We start from the raw sequence: 25,426 nt of genomic DNA, 5'->3' as shown, positions 1-25,426 counted from the left end.
CATGGAGAGTGATCCTTTTGATGTATTGTTGGATTCGGTTTGCTAATATTTCGTTGAGGATTTTTGCATCTATGTTTATCAGTGATACTGGCCTGTAATTTTTTTGTATGTGTTATATCTTTGTCTGGTTTTGATATCTGAGTGATGCTGACCTTGTAGAATGAGTTTGGAAATATTCCTTCCTCTGCATTTTTTTTTTTTTGGTGGGGGGTAATGGAGAAGGATAGATGTTAGCTCTTCTCTAAATGTTTGGTAGAATTCACCTGTGAAGCTATTTGGTCCTGGACTTCTGTTTGCTGGGAATTTTTTTTTTTTTTAAGGTTTACTTTATTTTATTTTATTTTTGCGGTACGCGGGCCTTTCACTGTCGTGGCCTCTCCCGTTGTGGAGCACAGGCCCCGGACGCGCAGGCTCAGCGGCCATGGCTCACGGGCCCAGCCGCTCTGCGGCATGTGGGATCTTCCCGGACCGGGGCACGAACCCGTGTCCCCCGCGTCGGCAGGCGGACTCTCAGCCACTGGGCCACCAGGGAAGCCCAAGGGAATTATTTTTTATTATTGACTGACTTTCATTACTTGTAATTGGTCTGTTCATATTTTCTGTTTCTTCCTGGTTCAGTCTTGGGAGATTGTACATTTCTAGAAATTTGTCCATTTTTTCTAGGTTGTCCATTTTATTGGCATATAGTTGTTCATAGTCTCTCAGTTCTTTATGTTGCTTCAGCAATCCTCTATGGTGGTCCTTTGAGCATGGCGCTCAGGGAAAGGACAGTTCTTGTAAAACTGAAGAACAGGTAGAACTGGCACAGAACCATGGAGGGGTTGGGTAGGAATTAGGTCAACAGAGGAGAAAAGAGAGAATCCCAGAGTTAAAAAGCAGAGCCTAGATACATCTTTCCTTTTCTCTAAAAATGTATTCTGACTTCATTACTAAGCCCATAGGTCCTTCAACTGCTACAGCAAGAGACATGCGCCATATATTCCTAAAAATGCGCATACACATTTGAGCTGTTAAAATGATTAAACGTGTATTACATTTTGATGAACTATATCTGGGCCCTGCCTCTGTATCCTTATAACCTACCCATGCTTTTTCAGTTACTCAATAAACTTTATTCCTTGTTCTTAAAGGTCAAAAACCAAAAAAAACAGACAACCACTTATGACCTAACCAGTCTAGTATCTGAAATCATTCAAAGCTATATCTTTCTCTAAAATGCTTCACAAGCAGTTAACCTATTTTTAAAATTTTTTCATTGAGGCATAGTTGATGTACAATGTTACATAAGTTTCAGGCGTACAATGTAGTGACCCACAATTTTAAAGATTATACTCCATTTATAGTTATTATAAAGTATTGGCTATATTTTATATGCTGTATTTTATATTTTAAATGCTTCACAAGCTCTTGGCCTTTAAATGAGAATACCCTCAATTTAGTGTCAATTATTTTATTATGTATTGGTTTTCAATATTTCATCTCTCACAATGATCACCTATTAGTAACTAACTTCAGGAATTAATATGTACTTTAATTCTGTCAAATTTAATAGAAAAAGGAGAGAGAGAGAAAGAACCTGGGTGACTTTGGCTTGTAACATTGGAACTCCTGGCACAGCCTGTGTCTGAGGCAACCTTGGTGGTCTAGCAATATTGCATAAGCATCTTCTGGTTGGACAATTAATGACATTGGGGATTTGTCAGGGACCTCTTTCCTTTATGCACTGCCAGTCTCCAGTGTCATTGTTAATTAGTCTTCAGGTCTCCTGTTTGTCTGCTAGAATGCATCCTGGATAAGCCAAGTTAATAAGTTGGAGCGGGCAAGCTGCTTGGCCATTGAATGTGCGACTGTGCTCAGTCAGTCAGAGGGCAGCCCTCTGCTTTGATCGTGTGGAGAAGTTTAATTGTAACAGGCCACGTGGGAGGCTGTGCCCACTGGGGTGCAGAGAGGGCCTCGGGCACAGCAGGGGAGCTGCTCTCCTTTGCGCTGGTTTCAGTGTTTCTTATTTCAAAACCATGAAGCTCGGAGGCCCAGGACACTTGCTTCACATTTTGCTTCATCCTTCTCCAGGAGTTTCTTCCTTGAATTCTCAGAGTGGGTGGCGGAACCATCAGCAAGGGAACAAAAAACATCATCTCTTTGTTCCAAACAGAAGATTTGCACTGGGGCATGTTTTTGTAAATAAGAGTGTAGAATTTGTAGCACATAATCCCTAGCCATGACTCTCTTGCTGTTCTGGCTATGACATGTTTCAACCAAAGGCATAAAAGTGACAAATAATAAATACGAGGCCACTTTTGCTAGTGCCAGGCATTTTGCAAACCACTTTACGTGCGTTATCTCACAATGCATATATCTTGCCTATGAGGAAGGGGGTCCCCATTTTGCAAATGAGAAAAGCTACAGCCCACACGCACTCAGGTAGGTCTCAATCCAAGCACGAGCCCTTTGCCATACCACTACCTGGCCTCATAAAACCTGGGCAGTTTGATGGACCCCATGGGCTCTGTCAGCACAGATAAGACAAAGGGAGAGCTGCAGTGATCAACCCTTTTAATTCAGGCAGAGGCGGAGGCTTCGCTTGTGTATTTAGGAAAAGAAGCTCTGCCTTGGGCTTTGCGTTTGCTAGGGAGAAGTAACCTTGAAGAAATTACTGTCACGGCTTCAAAGATGTCCTCTTACCAAAATGCAGGCCTCACCATATATTATTTGTGTTCGTGAAAAATAGTTCTCTATAAACGGAATTGTTGGAATTTGAATGTAGTAGAGGGCTAAAGAATTTTAAAGCCTCTCCCAATTTATATTGTGAGAATAAATATGGCTTCCTGTGTTCTCAGAATCATGGCTGGATATCATCAGAAAAGCTTATGTGGTCGTGAAGGTTCATTGAAAACTGTAGATTCTTGAAAGCAGGCCTCTTCCAAAGTGTGTCTGACCAATCTCCTGCTTCTAGGCCTGCTGTCATAGCTGCTCAGTCAGGAGAATGACCTTCTTGTGCCTTACAGCATGAAGTGGTGGATGTTTATGGGGTGGGGAGGGTCTTTAAAATACACTGAGCCCTTTCACATCAGCTTGGGACAGTCACAGGGTTTGTGAATGAAGAGACTAGGACCCCTTGATGTACCTTCCTGGGAAGGAGGGAAAAGAGTAAAGAGGCAAGGAGGTCATACCGCAGCCCTGGAGAGCCCGCTCGGAGTCTGGGTCAACATTGCTAATTTTTTTTCCACTTTCCTCTGCACGAGAAGCTGGTTAAGGTGAGGAGATCTGATGCTTTGGCCAGGTATGCATGGAGGTCTCTGGAGAGGTTTGGAGATGTGTAAATGAATCCTGCATGATGGCTTTGCAGGGATTAATAGAAATACACAACTAAATATAATTAAAGGTGAAACATAAATGCTCTCTGGAAGGTAGATGTTTGAAAGATGCAAAATCTTTGGATTGGAAAGGTTTTATGGTGGCGGCAGCATCTCAGAGAAACTTTTTTAGGATGAACAGGACTTTGTCAAATGCGGTAGAAGGTATGTTTGGGATGAGAGCAGGATGGGCAGAGAACCACATGAATGAAGGCATGGAACTGGGAACACTGGTTTATATAATTTGGAAACATTGCATAATTTTGATTTCATCGGTCAAATATATGGGGAGATAGAACTGAAAGGTAGAATGCTACCATCATGGAAAAGGCCTTAAATCTCAGGCCTGGGAGTTTGAATTCAGTTGAATGAGCAACGAGAACCCATTAAGAGTTTCATCTTTTTTGTGTACCTTTCCCTCTTTGTTTTCAGTGGATGATCTTGCCTTGTAATTCGCAGAGACCAGGGAAAACAAGTTTCAAAGTTAACTTTTGATTTCCTCTCCCTTAAAACAAAAGAACAGAACAAAGAAAACCAATACACTCACCTCTCCCCCATCTCAGTAAATGGCACTTCCAGCCACACCTTGTTCATCCTTCCTCTCCCTCAACTTTACATCGACTGCATCAGCGATTTGTTCTACCTCCGAAATAGATTCCAGCTCTATATACCCTGTCCCTCTCCTCTCTGTCCCTGATATCACTCTAGCCCAAAGCCATTACTTTGAGAACAGAATAGTGGTGGGAAGGGAGGTACTTATCATTTGGCCACAGGCCCATCTACTAGGAAAGAGGTAAAGGGAAATCTGATAATAGTAGAAAATTATTAAGTAGTCATTGTAGAGAGGACAAATACACTGAAAAATAAAGGTAAAAACGTAGTGGGGGAAAAAGGAGTGTTTTGAAATGATGGTTTTGGCTGGTTTTAAGGAATTTGTTCCAGGTAAGATAGATCATTTTAAAAAAAGAAATGAGTCTTTGTGTCCCAATGGACAGGGTTTCCTAGATAGCACCGGTATGGTTATCAGAATAGTTAATCACAGATATTCAAAATAAGCTCTATTAAAAACTTTTGGAAAATAACACTGTCAATAGGAAGAGCCTAACCTTAGGCCCTTGTGTCCTGTGATTGGCCTCATGATCTCAGGTGGGAATCCCTGGAGCTGATTCTGGGAATCAGGAGTTCCGTCACATCATGCTTTCATCTTCAGCGCAATCTGGTAGTCTCCCAGAGATGCCTGGTATTTCCGCAATCTAGTTGGCAATATTGTAAGAGAAAGTGTCAGGCAGCTAATTCCGAGGGACCCTTGAGGGACCTCTTTTGCCTTTTTTGTGCTTCAGTGCTGACGTGCTTGTGGATTGCCTTTACATAGTAAACATTCTGGGGTGCTAGTTTTGGAAACACCAAGTTCTTGTAGACAAATTTCCCAACATAAATAAAGGAATCCTTTCTAACCGTCTTCTTCCAAAATGCCTTACCTCTGTGCTTCTGTAAATTCCTCCAAGAATATATCTTCTTCTGTTTTTGGAAGCAGGTGGCATGATTTCTGGGCGAAAATCTAATGCTTTAATATATGCTCTTGAATAAGGACATGTCAGTAATTTCTGGCCATGATCAACAGACAAAAGTGATCATGACTCAGCTCTAGCTTTGGAGAAATGAAGCCTTTTTTTACCCAATGCATTTCTGCCACTGGCACAAACATACAGAAACCTTGAGAAAATGCCTCTTGCCTGGGTTAACTGCTTTTTATGACGGTTTATTGTGGCCTCCACGTCACCAAGTCAGAACTATCTAATTTGAGGGGGCTTGATTATCAAAAAAAGCAACCTCTTGTAAATTCCAGATATCCTGTCTGAAGTAAATTACGTATAAAATGTTTCGCACGTGTTAATGGGAGGGGGAGGTGAGCGGGAGTGAAGAGAGATTCGGTCCTCCCTAACCTGGGGTTAGTTCTCATGCTGGGATGTGGGTGTCACCTTGAGGAATCGCCAGTTTGGTGAGAATTTCTGCAAAATCTATTTTAAGCTCCACTTTTAGAGTTTGAATCTGAAGAGGGTCTGGGCCTTTAATTCCCTAGAACTAGTCCTTGAATAGTTCTTGGCTCTATTTTGGAGAGACCAAAAGCAGAGTACTTCACCTGTCCCAAGTCAGAGGTTTTGCCGTGTCTCTAAAAAAAAAAAAAAAACCTTGAAGGTGATGCATTTCCCTGTTCCTGAAGAAAGGTGTAAAGTGAGCTAATTGTTTGTTTCTGCTCTTTCCCCTGTAATTTGGATAAACGATGATGCGTAAGGATTTTGCACTATTAATACCCAAGTGCAGAGCATAGAGCACAAGTTCAGCAAACCCGTGTTCTCGAGGAAGTCTAACTGCCACCTTCTCTTCACAGCAAGTGAGAAACAGATGGCAGTGGTGTGTAAGGAGTCACCAAAGGAGTATCTGCAGCCGTTCAAGGACAGACTCAAAGAGTTCTTCCAGAAAGGTAGGAGGTGTGATGTTCTGAAACGTCCTTCCTTTCTCCGTCTTTCTCTGACACCCACCGCCCCGTGCATCCCGCCCGAGCACTGGTAGATGATTCCATTAGACCGTCTTCCCATGGTGGAGCCGTACTCAACTTAGATGGAGTTGTCCTGTAACCTTTATATCATCTTTTAAATCTGCTGTGAGATTTTAAATCTTTTAACGTCACTCCTGTTTCTGTAAACTTCGCTAGAGAAGGCTTTCTCTCTTTGTCTCTGCACGGATCCCAAGAGGATCCTCAGTCCCTGTTAACTGACAGACGACGTCCATGCAAGGCTTCTGCAGTCGTGCAGGCGGATGGTGATTATCTTTCTGGTTTTACGAGTGTAGCAATTTGGAAACTTGTGTTGTATTTTCCATTCTTTTCAGGAAGGAAAATTGGGGCCAGGTGAATGTCACACATCCAATCACTTGGCAACCGTCAGCCCTTCTGGGGTTAGCGGATGGAAGTGATACGCATGAGACCCAGTACTGACTTAAAAATCTTACCGAGTTATATTCCTTCCTCCATGGTTTTTGGCAGGACTGGGGAACTTTTGTTGAGCCCTGGTAGTGAACGTGAAAGTTTAACGCCTTTTGGATATTTCCTATTCTGGTTTCTCAAATTCAGCCTAGATGTAAAACAAAAATAAGTGTGGGACACAGTTTCCCATTATAAAATAAATAGGTCATGGGGAACGTGACTTACAGGATGGTGACTGTAGTTAATAACACTGTATTGTATATTTGAAAGTTGCTAAGAGAGTAGATCTTAAAAGTTCTCATTACAAGAAAAAAATGTGGAAGTCTGCATGCTGACAGATGTTAACTAATTGTGATGACCATTTCACCATATATACGTATAAGGAATCATTATGTTGTACACCTGAAACTAATCTAATGCTGCATGTCAATACTAGCTCAATAAAGAAAAAAAAAAGTGTGGGGTAGTTAGAGGGGTCTTTTGTCTTTGCTAGAAAGCCAGAGGAAATGCATGTAGGAACCTTTAGGGGTATATCAGCGTGCTGTTTCTATTTATTACTAAGGCTACATGATACCACACCATCAACAAAAGACCATTAAGCAGGGTAAAGTATGGCCAAACCACCTTGGAAATTGGCAGGGAAATTCTCTGTCCATGAGTCAGAGGAACTTCATTCCAGCTGGTCTCTTGGTGCAGAGTTCATCGCTCCCTCCTCCGGGATGAGGTCTCATTTGTGTTGAAGCAGAAGTCAATTCTCTCTTGGCCATAGCTGAACCTTATATATGATGGAAGTAGTGCCATAATGCCATCAGGCCAAGTATCATTTTGAGAGCTGATAGTAATACCAACACTTACGGGTTATGTGGCTAAAATTAGGTTTTATATGTGATTTATTAAAGTAGATGCATTGCTTTATGATTATTTTATGTAAATGTAACCTAAATGGCCTAAAGAAGCGCACGAAATATTTCCCTTTGCTGACCCCCAATGAATAATTTCTACTTTTGATATATGTATAGGGAGCTTGAAATGAGGCTCATATGTATTTCAATTCCATTCCTTTTTCCCATTTCTATTTGCTTAAATTAAAATTTTTTTTAATTTTTATTGAAGTCTAGTTGATTTACAATATTGTGTTAGTTTCAGTGAATATAAAACACAGTGAATATATATATCCCTTTGCAGATTCTTTTCCCTTATAGTCTATTAAAAAAGATTGAGTATAGTTCCCTGTGCTATGCAGTAGGTCCTTGTTGTTTATCTATTTTGTTATATGTTAAACCCAAACTGCTAATTTATCCCTCTCCCCATCTGCTTTTCTCCTTTGGTAATCGTAAGTTTGTTTTCTCTGTCTGTGAGTCTCTTTCTGTTTTGTAAATAAGTTCATTTGTATCATTTTTTTAGATTCCACATATAAGCAATATATGATATTTGTCTTTGGCTTACTTCACTTAGTATGATAATCTCTAGGTCCATCCATGTTACTGCAAGGGGCATTATTTCATTCTTCTTTATGGCTCAGTAATATTCCATTCCACTGTATATATGTACCACATCTTCTTTATCCATTCATCTGTCAATGGACATTTAGGTTGCTTCCATATCTCGGCTATCCATTTCTATATTTAATTGCTATTATTCTATATCTAGAAAATTCTGCAATGATTATGTCTGGGTATTATTGGCTCATATACTGTAATGGCCTTAGGATCCTTTCTCTTCAAATTAGCTAGCATTTTAAAACACTTATGTTGTGAATTTTTTTCTTTTTGTTGGAAGAAGATAAATATGAAGAGATTTAGAACACTGAAAATCTTTGATGCCTTGGAAAAGGAATTTGCAAGTCACTCTTGGAAGTTCTGTTTTAGCTTCTTCTCTACCAGGTTTCTTAAGAAAACTGTGATCTGTTCTGAGAGAGGGGATCGAGTTGAGGCAAACTGGACCTTGAGTCAGGAAAGCAAGGATGTGTCCACAATAAGCTGTTCTAAGAAAGCCCTAGAGCAGTGGTTCTGAACCCTGGCTGCATACTAGGATCACCTCGGGGAGATTTTAAAAATTTCAACACCCGGGCCAAATTCCAGACCTGCCACTAGCATCTCTAGGGGTGGGACCAGGCATCAGCATTTCTTTTTTTCACTCCCCACGTAACCCCAGTGTGCAGCCCAGGTTGAGAACCACTATTGTCAAGCTTAGTTCGCCTCTTAATGGGTATTCAAAGGTATTTCGTCAGAGCCCCCTATGTGTCAGGCACTGTGACAGACGCTGGCGATCCTAAGATGAGCCATAGACCCCTCGTCCCTCTCTCAAGGACCGTCTTACTGGGGAAAGGTCTGTAATTGAATAAAGGAGTCACCTCTCCGTTAACCAACAGAGGGAAGGGAAGATGGGAAGGACATAGGAATAGCCTCAAATTATGGTTAAAACAAAGTCAGCCAAAATGAGACACAAAAAGAATTTGGAGGAAAATTACTATTCTAAAATGAATTTTAAGGTATAAAAATAGGGGCTTCCCTGGTGGCACAGGTTGGGAGTCTGCCTGCCGATGCAGGGGACGCGGGTTCGTGCCCCGGTCTGGGAGGATCCCACGTGCCGCGGAGCAGCTGGTCCCGTGAGCCATGGCCGCTGAGCCTGCGCGTCCGGAGCCTGTGCTCTGCAGCGGGAGAGGCCACAGCAGTGAGAGGCCCGTGTACCGCAAAAAAAAAAAAAAAAAAAAAAAAAAAATATATATATATATATATATATATATAAATCTTAAACATTGCCAATGTCATGTGGTGAAAAGAGCCACTGTTGAAATACCTGTGTTACTGTTGACTCATTAGTTAACTGAGTTGGTCAAAGAACAGTCTAGAATTGTGCCGCCCAGTGTGTCAGGCACTGGCCACATGCAGCTGCTGTGCAGTTGAAACGTGGCTAATCCAGACTGAGAGGTGCTGCACAAATGAAACACACACCAGATTTTGAAGACGGTACCAAGAAACATGCAAAATATTTTATTTCTGCTTTTCTTATATTGGTTACATGGTAAAATAGTATTTTTAATATATTGGGTTAAATAAATAAAATATAATATTAATCTTAATTGACCTGTTTCTTTTCATTTTTAAGCACGGCCACGAGAACATTTAAAATTATATCTGTGGCTTGCATTGTAGCTCTATTGGACAGGGCTGTCTAGAAGTAAGATCCCTTGGCCTTTCCCATCACATTCCTTCACTTTCCTCTCCACGTTATCGCTTTACCTTCTCGGCTTAAATCCTGGGTTATTGGGACCCAGTATCACAAGCTAGCCTCTCCCCACTTTTGCTCTGGGTCTGGCCATTGTTTGGCTCTCAGGTAGGGGCGCTTACCTGAAGGAGGTGACGGCATGCTACTTCATCAGGCTACCCCTCTGTGGTTCAGGAGGCGGTGCCTTGCTACACTGCAGCATATACAAATGAAATATCTCTTGGCTACTGTAGAGTTCCAAGTAGTAGCCCCTTTTTTTTATGGAGATGGTTCACGGATTCATAGAAAATGTGAGATTTCTCATCTACTGTAAATGTGCATTATCCACTCTGGATAATCAAGTTTTTATGGCAGTTATCGTGAGTGTAGGTGTCATCTAATATGCCACTCATAAGAAACACCATTATTCCAAGTACTACTAAGAAACAAAAAATGCTGCCAATTAAACCATGACACGTCATAGATGACACGAGGGACCCCAGTGTCAGAGATGCTAAAATATGAAAATTCCATCAATTTCGAAATTGATGTAAGATGGTACTGTAATTAGGCATATAGGAGCAGAGAGGAGGGATGACTAACACTCCCAGGTGAGTCAGGGAAGATTTTGAGCAAAGGAGATGTTTTTGTTCAGATCTGAAAAAAACAAAGATGACGGTGATGTCAATGACAAGCAGTGACAATGACTGCGAACATTTGGTGGTTGCTTCTATATACCAGGCACCTTGGGGAACAGATCGTTTTACTTTGTCTTCATGACAACTCTCTGAAGTAAACACTATTATCACCCTGTTGTCCAGATGGGGAAATTTAAGGTTAGGAATTCTGAGCAGACAAGTTTTAAAGGGCATTCCAGGCAGAGGAAAACACTGCAAAGCTCAGGATGAAAGACATGACGTGTTTGGGGAATGGCAAGAGACTTGGTGTAGCTATATCACAGGGCGTATGGAAAGAACACAAGACCCAAAGGAGAGGAGGGTCACAATGTGACTTGCTAAAGCATCTGAACTTTGTCTTACAGGCCACTGAGAGCCTTTGAAAAATAGTATGTATGGGAGCGACATGGTCACGTTCGATTTGTTTGTTGTGATGTTGGTGTGTTGGGATCATTTTGCTTTTTGTTGTTGTTAAGGAATACATTATAGGGAATTCCCTGGCGGTCCGGTGGTTAGGAAGGACTCCACACTGTCACTGCCAACGACGCAGGTTCGATCCCTGGTCGGGGACCTAAGATCCCGCAAGCCGTGCAGCACAGCCAAAAATAAAACAAAATAAATAAATAAAAATACATTTAAAAAAAGAAATACATTATAACTAAGAGCAATATAAAGAAGAGTTGGGACAGTAAAAGACTGGAATCCAGTCCGTCAAGCTCTCCTACAGCAGTCCAGGCAAATGATGGTAAGAACTTGAGCAAAAGCAATCACAGTAAAAATAAGAAAGGAAGGGACATATCAATAAAGCTTTTTGGAGTTACAGGACTAGATGACCTATGAGAAGTAAAAAAACAGAGGAGAAAAGGATAACTCTCCTTTTCCTCGCTCAAATAACTGGCTGGATACTGATGTGGAGGACCCATTTGGGATGGAATACAATGACGTAAACTTTGGGCACGTTGATTGGACATACATTTGAGACACACGGGTAGAATATTGGGCTCATAGGAGAGTGCTGGGTGAGACTTTATAGAGGATAGCAGTTTAAGTCACGGGAGTGAATGAGATACCCCAAAGAAGGGGTAGAGAATGAGAAGTTGTGGGGTATCTGAGCACAGGGTATAATATAATAATCATAAATGAGAAAAGATACTTCTGTACTTCCGTAGTATTTGGCAGGAAAGCCAGTTTTCAGTTAGGGGCCCATCGCTCGGAAAGTCTTAAGCAATTGCCTTCTTTACGCCTGAGAAGTCATACACATGCGTTGTGACTCAGTTGATTCATGGTTAGGCTGATTTTCATATGAGCTGCAGTTCGGTTCTTCTAACCATCATGATGATTTAATGTTCTTATGTAAATCGTATCCTGTTGCCACTCTCAAGCGGAGATGACGTGCCTGTCCTTCTGTCTTTTATCGTCCTTCCCTTCTCCAAAGGCCCTTAAATAGTGTTATTTTACAAAACTTGTTCTTAACTAATTTCACTTTCCTCGCAGAATCGAAAGTAATTTTAACGGCACCCCTTTTCAGAGTTGCAGTCTCCATGGCATCTGAGCCCTTTCCCTGACGTGGTTTTTCTTTTCCACAGTAGTCTCTTATTGATTCCAGTTTACAGCTCCGTTCACAGTGACCTTGTGCAGGCGTTATTTGAGCTCATGTTTTTCCACCCTCAGATCAAACATGGTCATAATGATATGGCCTTCAAAAATGTGATGCTCGCATTAAAAGTCCCCATAAACGTGGCAGGGATCCTGTAATTGAGAGAAGGCGCAGAACAACTGATTAGATCCCAGGTATAGATCTTTAGGGTGGTCTTTTCATGCTGTTAAATTGGTCATTTGTATTTATAGCTTTGGCAGGGAGGGCTGGAACCTAACCTGCTTCCAATACCAACACTGTCCCACACTTGGCCTTATCTCATTCTCCATTAGTTTTACTTAGCATCCATGAGTGGACCCAAATCAAAGTAAATCTGAATAAGCCATGTTAGTCCTAATTCATCTTCTGAGGTTCTTTGACCGGCTGAGATTAAAGATATTCTTAACATGAAGAAACTGTTTTCTAGTAAAAAGTGAGTAGATAGATTTAACAAGCTTAAAAAAAAAACAATAACTCTGATTTCGCATGTTGAATGCAAAAAGAATTATCTATGTAGCTGCATACCTCGTGATAGCTGGGACTGTCAGTCTGGTCCTATGCATTTTCTTGTCTCAATATAGGCTTAGCCTGGCCCATAATCGGTGTTAATAATTATTTTTTTAATTAATGAACAAACAACCTGAGTCTTGTAAAGTGCCTGCAGGCTTCCCCCCCACCCACACACACACATGGGTTTCCTGTTTAAATCCTTTTTAGTATTGGTAAATTGTGCCAGAATCTGGTAAGATGCATCTTTGGTCTACAGTGCATGCCTGTGGTCAGGTCTCCTGGATATCAAAGCATCTTTCTATGTTGCAGATATACATAAATCCATTCTTCATAAATACTTAGCTCAGAGTAGATTGATAAAGGCTGTAATTGAACCTCTATAAACTGTAGAATAAGAGCAGGTTATTAGGTAATCACTTCAACCCCCAGAATGTAGAAAGAAAACCATCTGAGTCACCATATTCACGCCTTAAGATTACAGAGATCAGGACAGGTCATTGATCTGGACAGCGTGACCTGTGAAAGGAAATAATTCTTACATTTTTTACAGAACTTGTGGAAGGAAGAACTGTGGCTGGGGGAACACACACTCTACATGGGCCAAAATGAGTTCTTATATACATCACTGCTCAAAACAGTGCCAGCAGGGGTGGCTCCAAATAACATCAGATGGCCGAGAGTTAAGATAATCTGTTGTGATTTCCAGGTCACTGAAGTAACAGAGCAGTAATCCTTGGAAGGTGGAGAAAGCCATCTTATCAGAGGCTTATTAAGTAGACTCTTATCTGAAAGGATTTAGTTTGAATCAGGTTTTTTTTTCCACAAATTTCTGTCAAGAGCACATATTTGCGCCCCCCATCAGTTTCTCTATCTTCTCCTCTCCCACTCACTTCCCCTCCTTCCCTCCTCCCTCCCTCCCTCCCTCCTCCCTCTGCCCCTTTCCTCTCCCTTTCTCTCCTCTCCCTCCCCCTCTCCCTCTCTGCTTCTCCCCCCTTTTCGCCTCCTCCTTTTCTCTCTTCTCCTTTCTACTCAACCCCCTTTAAGTCTTTTTTTTTTTTTACATCTTTATTGGAGTATAATTGCTTTACAATGGTGTGTTAGTTTCTGCTTTATAATAAAGTGAATCAGCTATACATATACATATATCCTCATATCTCCTCTCTCTTGCGTCTCCCTCCCACCCTCCCTATCGCACCCCTCTAGGTGGTCACAAAGCACCGATCTACTCAATTTTTCTTTTTGGCCAAGCATCCAATAAGTTGTCTTTTCAGTAACTTTTGTTCTCTTTTTCTTTTTCTTTCTCTCCAGTGAAAAGTTTTGCAAAAAGAAGAAAAATGTCTAAATTCTTTTTGCTGATATAAATACCTGAAAAAGATTGTCTGCCCCCCGAAAAAGAAAGAAAACTACAGACCAGTCTCACTATAGTTTTAAAATACTAAATAAAACAGCACATTTTAAGACCAAATGAAGTTTATTCTCAGAATGTAAAGATGATATGATATAGCGAATTCGGTTAATATAATTCATCACTATTAACATCTCTAATAAGAAAACTCAGATGATTATCTCTTTAGATGCTAAAAAGTGCACGCGACAAAATTCAACTTCCATTCTTCATTTAAAAGCTCAATAACATGTTAACTAGCGCATACTTCCTTAAAATAATAAAAATAAATCTGTCGCCCCAAATTTGCAACTCTTTTCATAGACAAAAGCTCAATCTATGCTCTATATAAGACCTTCTAGACATTAAGAAAAAAGACCAACATCCCATAAAAAAGACAAATAATATGAACAGTGACAGAAGCTGCTTTTTAAACATATGAAAAGATAACACTCTCAAAATGGGAGAAATGCAAAATGAATCACATTGAAATTCCATTTTTTCACATCCAAGATTGGCAAAATTACAAAAGTTTGATAACAGACTATTGGCAGTATGGTAGCATAGACTTCACTCTTCTACATTGCCTGTGAAAGTGTAAATTGTTACAGTCTGCGTGGAGGTCAATTTAGCAGTATCTAAGTTACAAATGCATATACCTTTTGACTTGGCAGTTCTACTTCTCGAAGCCTACCCTCAGATATGCTCACACATGAAAAATGATTTATGTACCATGTTACACATTGTGACGTTGTTTGTAACAGTGGAAGATTGAAGACAACCTAAGTGACCGTCAGTGATGGAATTATCAAATTAGGGTATGTCTACATGATGGAATGCTGAGCATCTGTTTAAAAAAAAAAATGAGGAAAGTATATATTGACATGGAAGACTCTAACATATTTTAAGTGGGAAAAAGCGAGGGTGAGAAGAGTAGACATATTACTACTTAACTAAAGAAGGAGGGGAAAATGGATACTACTTAACAAAAATCTCTAACGACAAATACAGAACTGGCGTAGGGCTGATATTCAGCTGGTTCTTACCATAACAGCCGGGCACACTGTCTGTTCTGTTCAGTTGTTCAGTCTGTTGGTAAATATTTAGAATATTACTCCTGAAAATAATCAAAGAGATTCATCGCTGTAGTGGACAGAAAATGGATGGACGGGGTTCAAAGGTACTATGTAGACTTTTTATAAATCTTGATATTTAATCACCGTGTTCCTCTTCAAAATGCACAAGTAATTTTTTTAAACAAACAGCTGTATGGTACTTTGCAATTAAATTTTTTCTCTCAAGACTGCTTCCCCTTTTAGGGTTTTCCCATTGTGGTACCATTTGTGGTCCCTAAGCCCTCTGAACCTAGCCCTTTCTGTTCAATTTCCAAAGAAATGGAAATTAAATGCTCCCACTCGCAGCCTGTTTCCCTCCTTTGGGTGCTGGACTGGTCGACTTAGAAGGACATTTGAGGGCCTCTTGTATTTTCCTGCTCTCGTGAATGGAGAGCCCGATCTATGAGCTAGTACCTTGCTTTCTTTCCTTGCGGTCCTCCGCCTCAGCACCCCTCCACAGCAGACACACACACGCAGTCCCTCAAAGTCTTTCTCCTGCCCTTACATTGCCTCCTCTCATCTTGCTCATGGTTCTGTCACTCTTCTGTGATGCCTGTAACTGAAGTGTCCATGAAGAAACCTCTGTGCTCTAACATGGAGGGTGTTGGATCTTTTCCTCATCTTTTGTTCCCTGCGCCATAATGTGTTCTCCATTTCATTTGGGTCCTCTCACCTCTTCAGTACATAGGTGTCTTAGGTGCTTTGATGGACCCTTTCCTAAACATACAGGATGAGAGAGTAAGAATCTATATCTCAGATTACCCTGGCACAGACCATCTTCTAAACCTAACACCAGAGTAGGACGAGTTATCAGGCATTTCTATCTCAAGACCATTATCAGGATATGACCTCTCCTGTGGGTATTTGGAAAGAAATGCTTCGTCTCCTATTTTTAAGCAATGTCTCTGAGCTACATGCAGGTAAAAGAGAGATGGTGGTGGTTGGATTTGGACGGAAGCGTGGGTTAAGTATTATTAACTCTTACTTATATAGGTCTTCTCTAGAGCAGGGGATATTTAGGAACACACACACGTGTACGTGTGCACACATGACAACAACAGCTCTAAGCTTATGCGACCAAGATGCTTTAGTGGAACAGGAACCGTACCTTAAAATTCCTACAACCTTGAGTGGGGCCTTTAACTAATTAAGTATTACAGCATCACTAGGGCCCATCTCATGATGGTATTGTTGGTGTTGATGGGATCCCTTCATTTCCCTTTCATTGTGGCAGAATCCAAGATCCTTTGAGATTATGGAGCCACAATTAGAATAACCCTTTGCTGATGAGAAGCGGCCCCACGTAGAAGTAGGGGATGGAGCCAAGTGAGCCAGGCTCTTTCTGTGTTTAGACCAACTTGTCCACTTGCGAATTCTCTTTCCATATTTCATTGGCTTTAGAAGAACTTAAAGTCGACTAAGTTGTATCCCCCAGCAGCAGGGTTTAGTAACTTCTGAGGTTTCATTTATGATACTGAGCCATAATCACACTCTTTAATCTTCCTAGCATGGCTACATGTACCCTTTTTGGTTAAACCTGTTTGCTTTTTGTTTTTTAAGTGTTCTGAATGTAGCAGGAAGAGCATTGTGCTTGAAGGTAGAAGACCTAGGTTTGAACACTAGCTTCACCACATCTCTGTGTGATTTGGGGCAAGTTTTTAAATTCCTCTTAGCCGCCTTCTTTCTTGTCTGTAAAATGGGAATAATAATATCTACTGTATAGCATCACTATGAAGATTAAATGAGGCAGCGTACGTGTGAAACCACCATAGGAACTATAAAGCATCGATAAATATAGTGTGTTATTTTTACAGTGCGATTATTATCCCACCACCACCCTCTGTGAGAAACACCAATTGGTTGAAACTACTCTCCCTTGGGTTTTCAGTTCAGACAGGCAGTTGGAAGGATTCTTCTTTTGGTTTGATGGTTTTCTTCGGTAGTATGCATGTGTTCCTTTCTTTTTATTTTTTGTGTATCTATTGTAGGATTTTGATTTGGGGTTACTATGGGGTTCATATATGTTGACCTATAACTATATCTACTTGTTTTAAACTGGGAGTCATTTAAGTTCAAACACATTCTGAAAGATCTACTTTTACTCCCCTCCCCCACATTTTGTGGTTTTGGTGTCATATTTTACATCTTCGTGTTTATCCCCTAATTGTTTGTTGTAGTTATAGTTGCTTTCACAGTTTTTCTGTCTTTTAATCTTTGTGCTGGCTTATTTAAGTGGTTGATCCTCAGTCCTTACTATATATTTGCCTTTCCTAGTGGGATTTTCCCTTTCCTATGGATTCTTACTTCTTTTCCACTAAGAGAAGGCCCTTCAACATTTCTTTTAGGGTAGGTTTAGTATTTTTTTAAAATTTTTATTGGCGTATAGCTGATTTACAGTGTTATGTTAGTTTCAGGTGCACAGCAAAGTGAATCAGTTATACATATACATATATTCACTCTTTTTTTAGATTCTTTTCCCATACAGGCTATTACAGAGTATTGAGTAGAGTTCCCTGTGCTATATAATAGGTTCTTATTAGTTATCTATTTTATATATAGTAATGTGTATATGTCAATCCCAATCTCCCAATTTATCCCTGCCCCGCCACTTTGTTTTCTACATCTGTTCTACATCTGCTTCTGTTTTGTAAATAAATTCAGTTGTACCCTTTTTTTGGATTCCATATATAAGTGATATCATATATTTGTTTTTCTGTGTCTGACTTACTTCACTCAGTGTGACAATCCCTAGGTCCATCCATGTTGCTGCAAATGGCATTATTTTGTTCTTTTTTATGGCTGAGTAGTATTCCATTGTATATATGTACCACATCTTCTTTATCTGTTCCTCTGTTGATGGACATTTAGGCTGCTTCCATGTCCTGGCTATTGTAAATAGTGCTGCAGTGAACATTGGGTAGTATTGATGAACTCCTTTAGTTTTTCCTTGATGAGAAGGTTTTATCTCTCCTTATATGCTGAATGATAGTCTTGCTGGGTAGAATATCCTAGGTTGCAGGTTTTCCCTTTCAGCACTTTTAATATATCATGCCACTCAGAAGTTAGCTGATAGGGCTTCCCTGGTGGCGCAGTGGTTGAGAATCCGCCTGCCAATGCAGGCGATACGGGTTCGAGCTCTGGTCTGGGAAGATCCCACATGCCGCGGAGCAGCTAAGCGCATGCGCTGCAACTACTGAGCCTGCGCTCTAGAGCCTGCGAGCCACAACTACTGAAGCCCATGCGCCTAGAGCCCGTGCCCCACAGCAAGAGAAGCCACCACAATGAGAAGCCCGTGCACCGCAACAAAGAGTAGTCCCCGCTCGCCGCAACTAGAGAAGGCCCACGCACAGCAACAAAGACCCAACATAGCCAAAAATAAATAAAATAAATAAATTAAAAAGAAAAAGAAATTAGCTGATAGCTTTACGGGGATTCCCTTGCGTATGACTTTTTGTTTTTCTCTTGCTGCCTTTAGAATTCTCTCTTTAACTTTTGCCATTTTAATTATGATATGTCTTGGTGTGGATCTATTTAGGTTTATCTTGTTTGGGACCCTCTGTGCTTCCTGTAAGTAGGTGTCTGTTTCCTTCTTTGGTTTAGGGAAGTTTTCAACCATAATTTTATCCAATACTTTTTCGCTCTCTTTCTCTCTCTGGCCACCTTCTGGAACCCCTGTAATGCGAATGTTGATATGCTTAACGTAATCCCAGAGATCTCTTAAACTGTTTCCTTTTTTTTTTTATTTGTTTTTCCTTCTGCTGTTCTGATTGGGCGATTTTCTTTATTCTATGTTCCAGATCACTTGTGCATTCTTCTGTATCACTTAGTCTGCTATTCATTCTTTCTAGTGTGTTTTTCAATTCACCTATTGAATTCTTCACTTCTGATCAGGCCTTTTTATATTTCCTAGTTCCTTGTTAAAATTTTCACATTGTACGTCTGTTCTTTCCCTAATTCAGCCAACAGTTTTATTACCAATGCTTTGAATTCTTTTTCTGGTAAATTGTTTATTTCTGTTTCATTATTTTTTTTCAGGTTTTTTTTTTCTTGCTCTTTCAATTGAGAGCAGTTCCTCTGCCTTTTCATTTTACTTAACTTTCTCTGCCTCTATGAATTTAGGTGAAACAGTTACGTGTGGCAGTCTTGAAGATGTGTTCTTATGTGGGAGCATCCCTATGCCGACTGCATGTGCATGGACAAAAGTCACATCTTTCCTCAGGGTGTGCTGGTAGCTATCACCTTGGTAGGGAATGGGGCTGGAGATGGAGGGGCTAGAGCTGGAGCAGGGTGTGACGCAGGACTTCTCCTCTGCTCAGTGGCCATCACTTCCCTATCAGGGAAAGGGTCTGATCCCAAGTTGCTGGAGCAGAAGCCCCGAGGTTCAGGCCCAAGCTGTCTCTGTTCCTTTTAAGTGTGTGTTTTCCCCTCTCCCTGCACCGAGTCCCTTGCCCCAGAGAGGAGCAGTGCTGAAGCAAGTGGAGCCCGTGCAGGCTCTCAGCTCATGTCAGCCGCAGACAGAGGTCCAAGCTGTCTCTGATGCTGTGCCTCTGTAGGCGCCCTGAATTGTTTCCCTCGCTCCACTCAGACGCAGCCTCAGGTGCCAGTCGCCTTTGTCACTCATAGCCAATCACTGCCCTTAGTCTCTGCCACCCTGTTGTGGAGCCATACTGCGGGCAGGCTGGGGCCCACAGTGGACTCTCAGTGTGTATTGTCAGAGGGTGAGCTGTGGTGGAGCGTCTGCCATCAGGGATCTGAGCTGCTTCTGACGCACTGCTTGAGTTAGCACCAACAGTAGCTGCCACCACCCCACCCTGGCTCCGCCCCGGAACCAGGTAGCCTCCACGCCCCACAGTCAAGTCTTCCCCGTTGTGGCTGCCCCAGATTCAGCGCCAAGCTGCTGTTATCCCAGCAGTCCTCCAGTAAGCCAAACGGACTCATCTCCCTTGGTAGGATCCTAGGACTGGGGCATCCAGTCTGTGGCTTGACCCACTCACTTCCCAGGGTGGGTGTCCACCTGTGAAATCTCCCTTTTTCCTCTGTGTCCCCTTCCAAGGGTACAGGTTCCAACCCGATCACTTTTCTTCCCTTCCTACCTGGCTACACGTGTATCTTTCTTTCAGCCTTGGCTGTGCAGGAGTCCTTCTCCCAGTTTTCAGCTAGTTTTCAATGAGAATTGTTTCACATGTAGGTGTATTTTTGATGTGTACGTGGCGGGAGGTGAATTCCATGTCCTTTTACTCCACCATCTTGATCGGTCTTCAGAACGCTTCTTGACTTCAACAGTTACATCATAGTGCTTCATTTAATCTTTGCAGCAGTCCTTTGATACTGATTTTATTGATATTATCCCTAACTTTCCAGATAAGGAAACTGAGTCTGAGAATTTCATAACTTACTCAAGGTCAGCGTGATCTTAATCCCCATGTTGGTACTATGCCATCCTAATAACTTGGAAAATCACTTCTTTCTTCTGTGTCCCGAGACCTTGGTGGCTATCTAGAAATAAGCATTTTCTCTTACCATCTAAATGAGAAAAACGCGAGCGTAGCAAACTTGTCCACCACAGCTTAACAGCAGCAACTCCGATTCCTGGAGTCCTAGTAGAGACCCCATTCCACCTCCCCGGCAGTAACAACAGAAGTTTCATTCGTACTCTGGAAAGAATTGCGGTGACAGGTAGTTCAGTATTTTATGGAATCAGTATTGAGCTCTGCATTCGTGCATAATAGTTGTTTTCATGATAAATTGCTTTGTGTAATTGTCAGCTCAGCGAGCACTTCCTCTTTGGATTCTTGACAACTGTCATTGAGGTTTTCATCAGTGATTGATTGCAACTGCTATCAGATGACTTCTCTTTGAATTACTCAGTTACTGTCTTCATGCTGGAAGAACCTAACACCTATACTGCCTTCTGGGAGTTACTGTGCAGAACACATATTACATAATATGTGGTTTTGCAGGTAATCACAACTCTGGAAAGGTCTCTTCATTCTTTCAAATAATACAGGTCTGTCTCTTCGGCTGAGTTCATTTTGCTTTAGAAGAATTGTGGCAGCAGTAGGAGGAACCCAGGACTGAATGAGATAACGCAGGCGGAGAACTTAACACAGAGCCTGGCACTATTTATGTCAGCTACCGCTGTATTCTCAGGCATTTTATCTCAATTTTATCAAATGGTTCGGAGGATTGAGCTCAGGAAATCAGTCACGGAAGTGTTACTTCCCAATCGTGAGAATAGAGGCAGTTCCAAATTCAAATGGCAAATAATAAATAATGACAGCAAAATGTCTTATGTATCAGAAGGAAGATCATGTTCATCTTGTCCTCTTCTCTAAAAGTAAGTCAAGAGCGTTGACTATGAGCAGGATTTCCCTAGGACCTGAAGCTTTGTTGTTGTTGTTATAGTTTGTAGATCGTTATGTGTGTAATCAGAGGAAGAATCAGGTGAGTAGAGTTAGCAGAAGTTAAAAGGTACCCGGTAGGCATGAGCTTTTCTACAGGATTGTATTCTTTTACTATTAAAATATTTCATTTTAAAGTATAATTGTAATGTCTAGAGTTATACCTTAACAATAAAAAGTATTTACATAGCTCCATTAAAGATGACATGCCTTACGGATCTAACTTCCTGGCTACCCAAATCCACAGTATTACCACCTAGTGGCCACTGAGTTGAACTGCAAGCACATGATCCTTGGGACTCACAAAGAGTCTGAAGAAAGATGAGACTTTGACAGTTTGCAAGCTGAAGCTAGAAAATGTGATCATTTAATTCCTTAATCCTTTTATTAATCTTTTGAATTGAGAAGAGCTATATCTACCTTTCTCCACCAGTTTTTATATTCAAGTTTTGATTGAGTTCTACTAGCTTTCTTCTGAAAATAAAAAATGCATATCTGAGTAGATCCTAACTGTTTTCAACAGAGATAAACAATGGTTTTTCCACTATAGGAAACATGCACTGTCAGTTTATGTCCTTTAATAAAACTATCAAAAGCTAAGTGCTGGGCTTCCCTGGTGGCGCAGTGGTTGAGAGTCCGCCTGCAGGGGACACGGGTTCGTGCCCCGGTCCGGGAGGATCCCACATGCCGCAGAGCGGCTGGGCCCGTGAGCCATGGCCGCTGAGCCTGCGTGTCCGGAGCCTGTGCTCTGCAACGGGAGAGGCCACAGCAGTGAGAGGCCCACGTACCGAATAAAAACAAAAAAGCAAACAAACAAACAAACAAAAAAAAGCTAAGTGCTTAGCTTCTTGAAGTGCTGGTCCGTGATAGCACAGCCTCACTCCATCTCACCAGGACCTTTTTTATTTACCACTTCCCCTCTCTCCCTCTCTCCTTATCATCTACCGACTTGTTGACATTCAGATTATTCACTGAAATGAACAAACCATCTGCCTACTGAGCTCATCGCCCCATCCCAGTTCCTTGCTGAAATAAATGAAATGGGGGATGAGTAATTGTAATGTAATAATTCTAAGGGAGTGTAATATATTCAAGTAGGTTGAATGCAGGAATCCACTAAAAATATTATTTGAAATTGCTATTCTTTCCTTAGTATTGTCCCTTTGGTTTCATGATTCAAGGATTAAGCCTAATTGCTAACATAATATACATGCATGAACATCTGCTTTCTTAGACTTAAGCTTCCTCTGGCATTGGTTTCCAGTTTGTAGTCATGGCTGTGGCATCAACGGTAATTGGTCTGAGCTTCGTGTGGTGAAATAGGTTCCAACATGTTGACAGCAATTAATGGAGCTAGTTGGCCCTGGGTAAGATTCAAGGGATGGGTTTTGCATCTCTTTCAAATTGTTTTCTTGTTGTTTCTGTGGTAGTCTCCCAGGAGACTGTAGTGAAAAGGGGGCTGGCTTTAGAATTACACAAACCTGAGTTCAGACCCCTTCCCTGTCTGTCCTTGGGAAACTTATTTCATCCAAACGAGGCTGAGTTCTCTCATCTCAAAGATAGAGGTAATAACACCAATACCATAAGGTTACTGTAATGATCAAATCAGCTAACATATGTCAGCCACCTAGTACAATATCTACCACAGTAATATGCATAATTATTTGCTCTCTGCCTTCCCATAATCGACCCCTTATGTTCCCTTGCGTTTTGCTGTGACTTACATGTCTTAAGCAGAGTCAGATTCAGTTCCAGCTAAGATTCTTTGTTGATAATGGGCTCCCTTTTTTTGTTGTTGTTGTTTTTTTTGCCCTACTAGTGCAGATATAGTAGCCGTTCGAATTGTCCATTCAATGATAAGGTCTTACTATGTTCTAGGCACTGTGCTACGTGCTATTGATTCAATGATGAGCAAGATGAGCACAGTCTTTGCTTCTGGATTTTATATCTGCAAGTAGAGATTATAGCCTGTTGGCATTAGGAATCCACACGGTATATTCTGGTTATCTGTCACTGTATAACCAACCACCTCAAAACTTAGTAGCCTCAAATGCCAGTTTATTACTGCCTGTCACAGTTCTGTGGGTTGACTAGACTCAACTGGGTGGTTCTTGCACTGAGTTTCCCATGAGGTTGGAGTCAGAAGGTGGCTAGATTTGGAATCACCTGATGACTTCTTCACACACATGTGCGGATCCTGGGCTGGGCTGGGTAACACAGGTGGAGGATAGCTGGACATCTCCTAGTCCATTGCAATCTCTCCACATGGCCTGGGCCTCCACACAGCATGGTAGTCTTGGGGTGGTTAGATTTCCTACATAGTGGCTGGCTCTTTCCAGAGCAAATGTTCCCCCTCAAAAAAACCCAGAAACTACTAATCCTCTTAAAGGTTAGGGATAAGACATCATGTCACTTTTGGGCAAAGAAGTCCCAAGCCAGGCCATTTTCAAGAGAGTGAAGCGATAGACCCCACCTCTCAATGGAGAGCAGTGCTTATGTATTGGGAAGGAAAGAATTGATGGTGGCCATCCTGGAGGCAAGTGACCAGAGAGTGTAGTTGGCTGTTCCTCGTTTCATGTCCCTTGATATCTAGACTCTGAAGCAAGAACCAGTACCTACTAGTTAACTTAGTAGGATTTGCAAAGCTGACCGTTAGTGCTTGCCGTAGGAACAGGGATCAATATTGCCTTTAGGGGTCAGACAGATGGCAAAATAGAAATGTGTTTGCTCCGGTCCTTTTAATTCTTCAGGACAGATGATCTTTCCAGGGAATGAGATTTCATCACTCTCCTCAACCTCCCTCTGAGGAAACGTCCTTATTTCTCTGTGTCACTATGAGGGAAGAAATAAACAGCCTCAAAAACAGTAGCCTCACAAACCCACCTTACCAAGCTTTTCACATGTTCATGCACCTATTTTAGCACATAAGAACCATCACTATCAGGGTATACTTCCTGGGACTCAATATCAATTCCCATTTGCTGCAGTTTCTACTCCGCTTCTTTTGCGATATTCTCCTTGGAATTGGAGCCCTAACACATCAGTCCCCTGAGAACCCAACACTTCGTGCTCTTGATGCGGTAAAGACTTTCCTCCCTCCTTTTCCCAGGGACAAATGGCCTATAACCTACCCTCCTAGGCCCTTTCCTACAACCTTATAACCTTTTTTTAAAAAATATCGTTCGGTGCACTAAAATGAAAACCACGAAAGTTAACTTCCCCAGCACAGACATGAGAGAGGAAAAAAGTTGAAGCTGCCACATTCTTATTGTCAGTATAAATGCTGCTTGATTTAAGGTCTGGATTTAACTATTTTATACCTTTTAAAGAATAACTTATCAGAAAATTGACAAAATTGGGAAGTTGGGTGTTTCCTTTCCTGTACTCTTGCCTTCAGTAAAATTGTCCACTCTAAAAGCCCAGTGATAGGTTCTCTATGCGTTTCTCTAGTGGGTTATGTTTTGCTCTCTGGTCCCTCAGTGGCCAGGTTAGCAATGCTCCCTCTGACAGAAGATCAAGCAGTCGTCCACTACCAGAAAAGCATCTGCTGGAATATTTTAATCTAATATGAATCCAAAGAGTTGAGCTTTTTCCCTAAGAGGGTTAAGAATCTTTTAAAGACAGACCTATGAAGACTTTCCTTAGCTACAGCAGGTAATTGTGGTCACGTGGGATCAGGATTTGTCCTTTGTACTCATGGGAGTTCTTTCTGTGCTTGTCAGGGCTGTCGTCGTGAACCATCTTAACTATGAACTACTGAATAACAGAGAAAGTACATGTGACCAATTGCAGTCTGCATAGATATGCTTAAAAATGCTTTCTGATGGAGATGGGATGGAATATATAGGTTTAAGAGCCACTTCTAAATCACATTGAAAATATTGTTTTCGATTGCTATTTTATCTACCAGTTTTCTGTTCCTGAAAATATAGATGAGAAACCAAAATCTGAAATTTATGTTCAAGTTTATGAGTTTTGACTACGCATTCCAGGTGGATTGATTTGCAACACCACCTGTCTTAATTTAAAATAATGACATTGTTCCCCTGGATTGATATACCCTCTTCTCCAGGGACACGCTATGTATACTGCGAGATTAGAATACCATATGTGTGTGTGTGTGTGTGTGTGTGTGTGTGTGTGTGTGTGTGTGTGTGTGT

General features: G+C 41.4%; 1 protein-coding gene across 3 annotated transcripts in view; it reads left to right on the top strand.

The window, feature by feature from the left end:
- The window catches only part of FMN1 (formin 1), a 406,441-nt gene that overhangs the window by 292,227 nt on the left and 88,788 nt on the right, over positions 1–25,426 (top strand). For all 3 annotated transcript variants that reach the window (XM_029237537.1, XM_029237536.1, XM_029237538.1), the window contains one exon: positions 5,743–5,835. In XM_029237537.1, coding sequence (XP_029093370.1) covers positions 5,743–5,835 — 93 coding nt within the window. The remainder of the gene's footprint in view (positions 1–5,742; positions 5,836–25,426) is intronic.

This window comes from Monodon monoceros, unplaced genomic scaffold (assembly GCF_005190385.1).
Source record: "Monodon monoceros isolate NGI ecotype Baffin Bay Population unplaced genomic scaffold, NGI_Narwhal_1 Super_Scaffold_21, whole genome shotgun sequence".
Lineage (NCBI taxonomy): Eukaryota > Metazoa > Chordata > Mammalia > Artiodactyla > Monodontidae > Monodon > Monodon monoceros.
The sequence above is the reverse complement of the archived record's forward strand: the minus strand, read 5'-3'. Positions and strand labels throughout refer to the sequence as shown.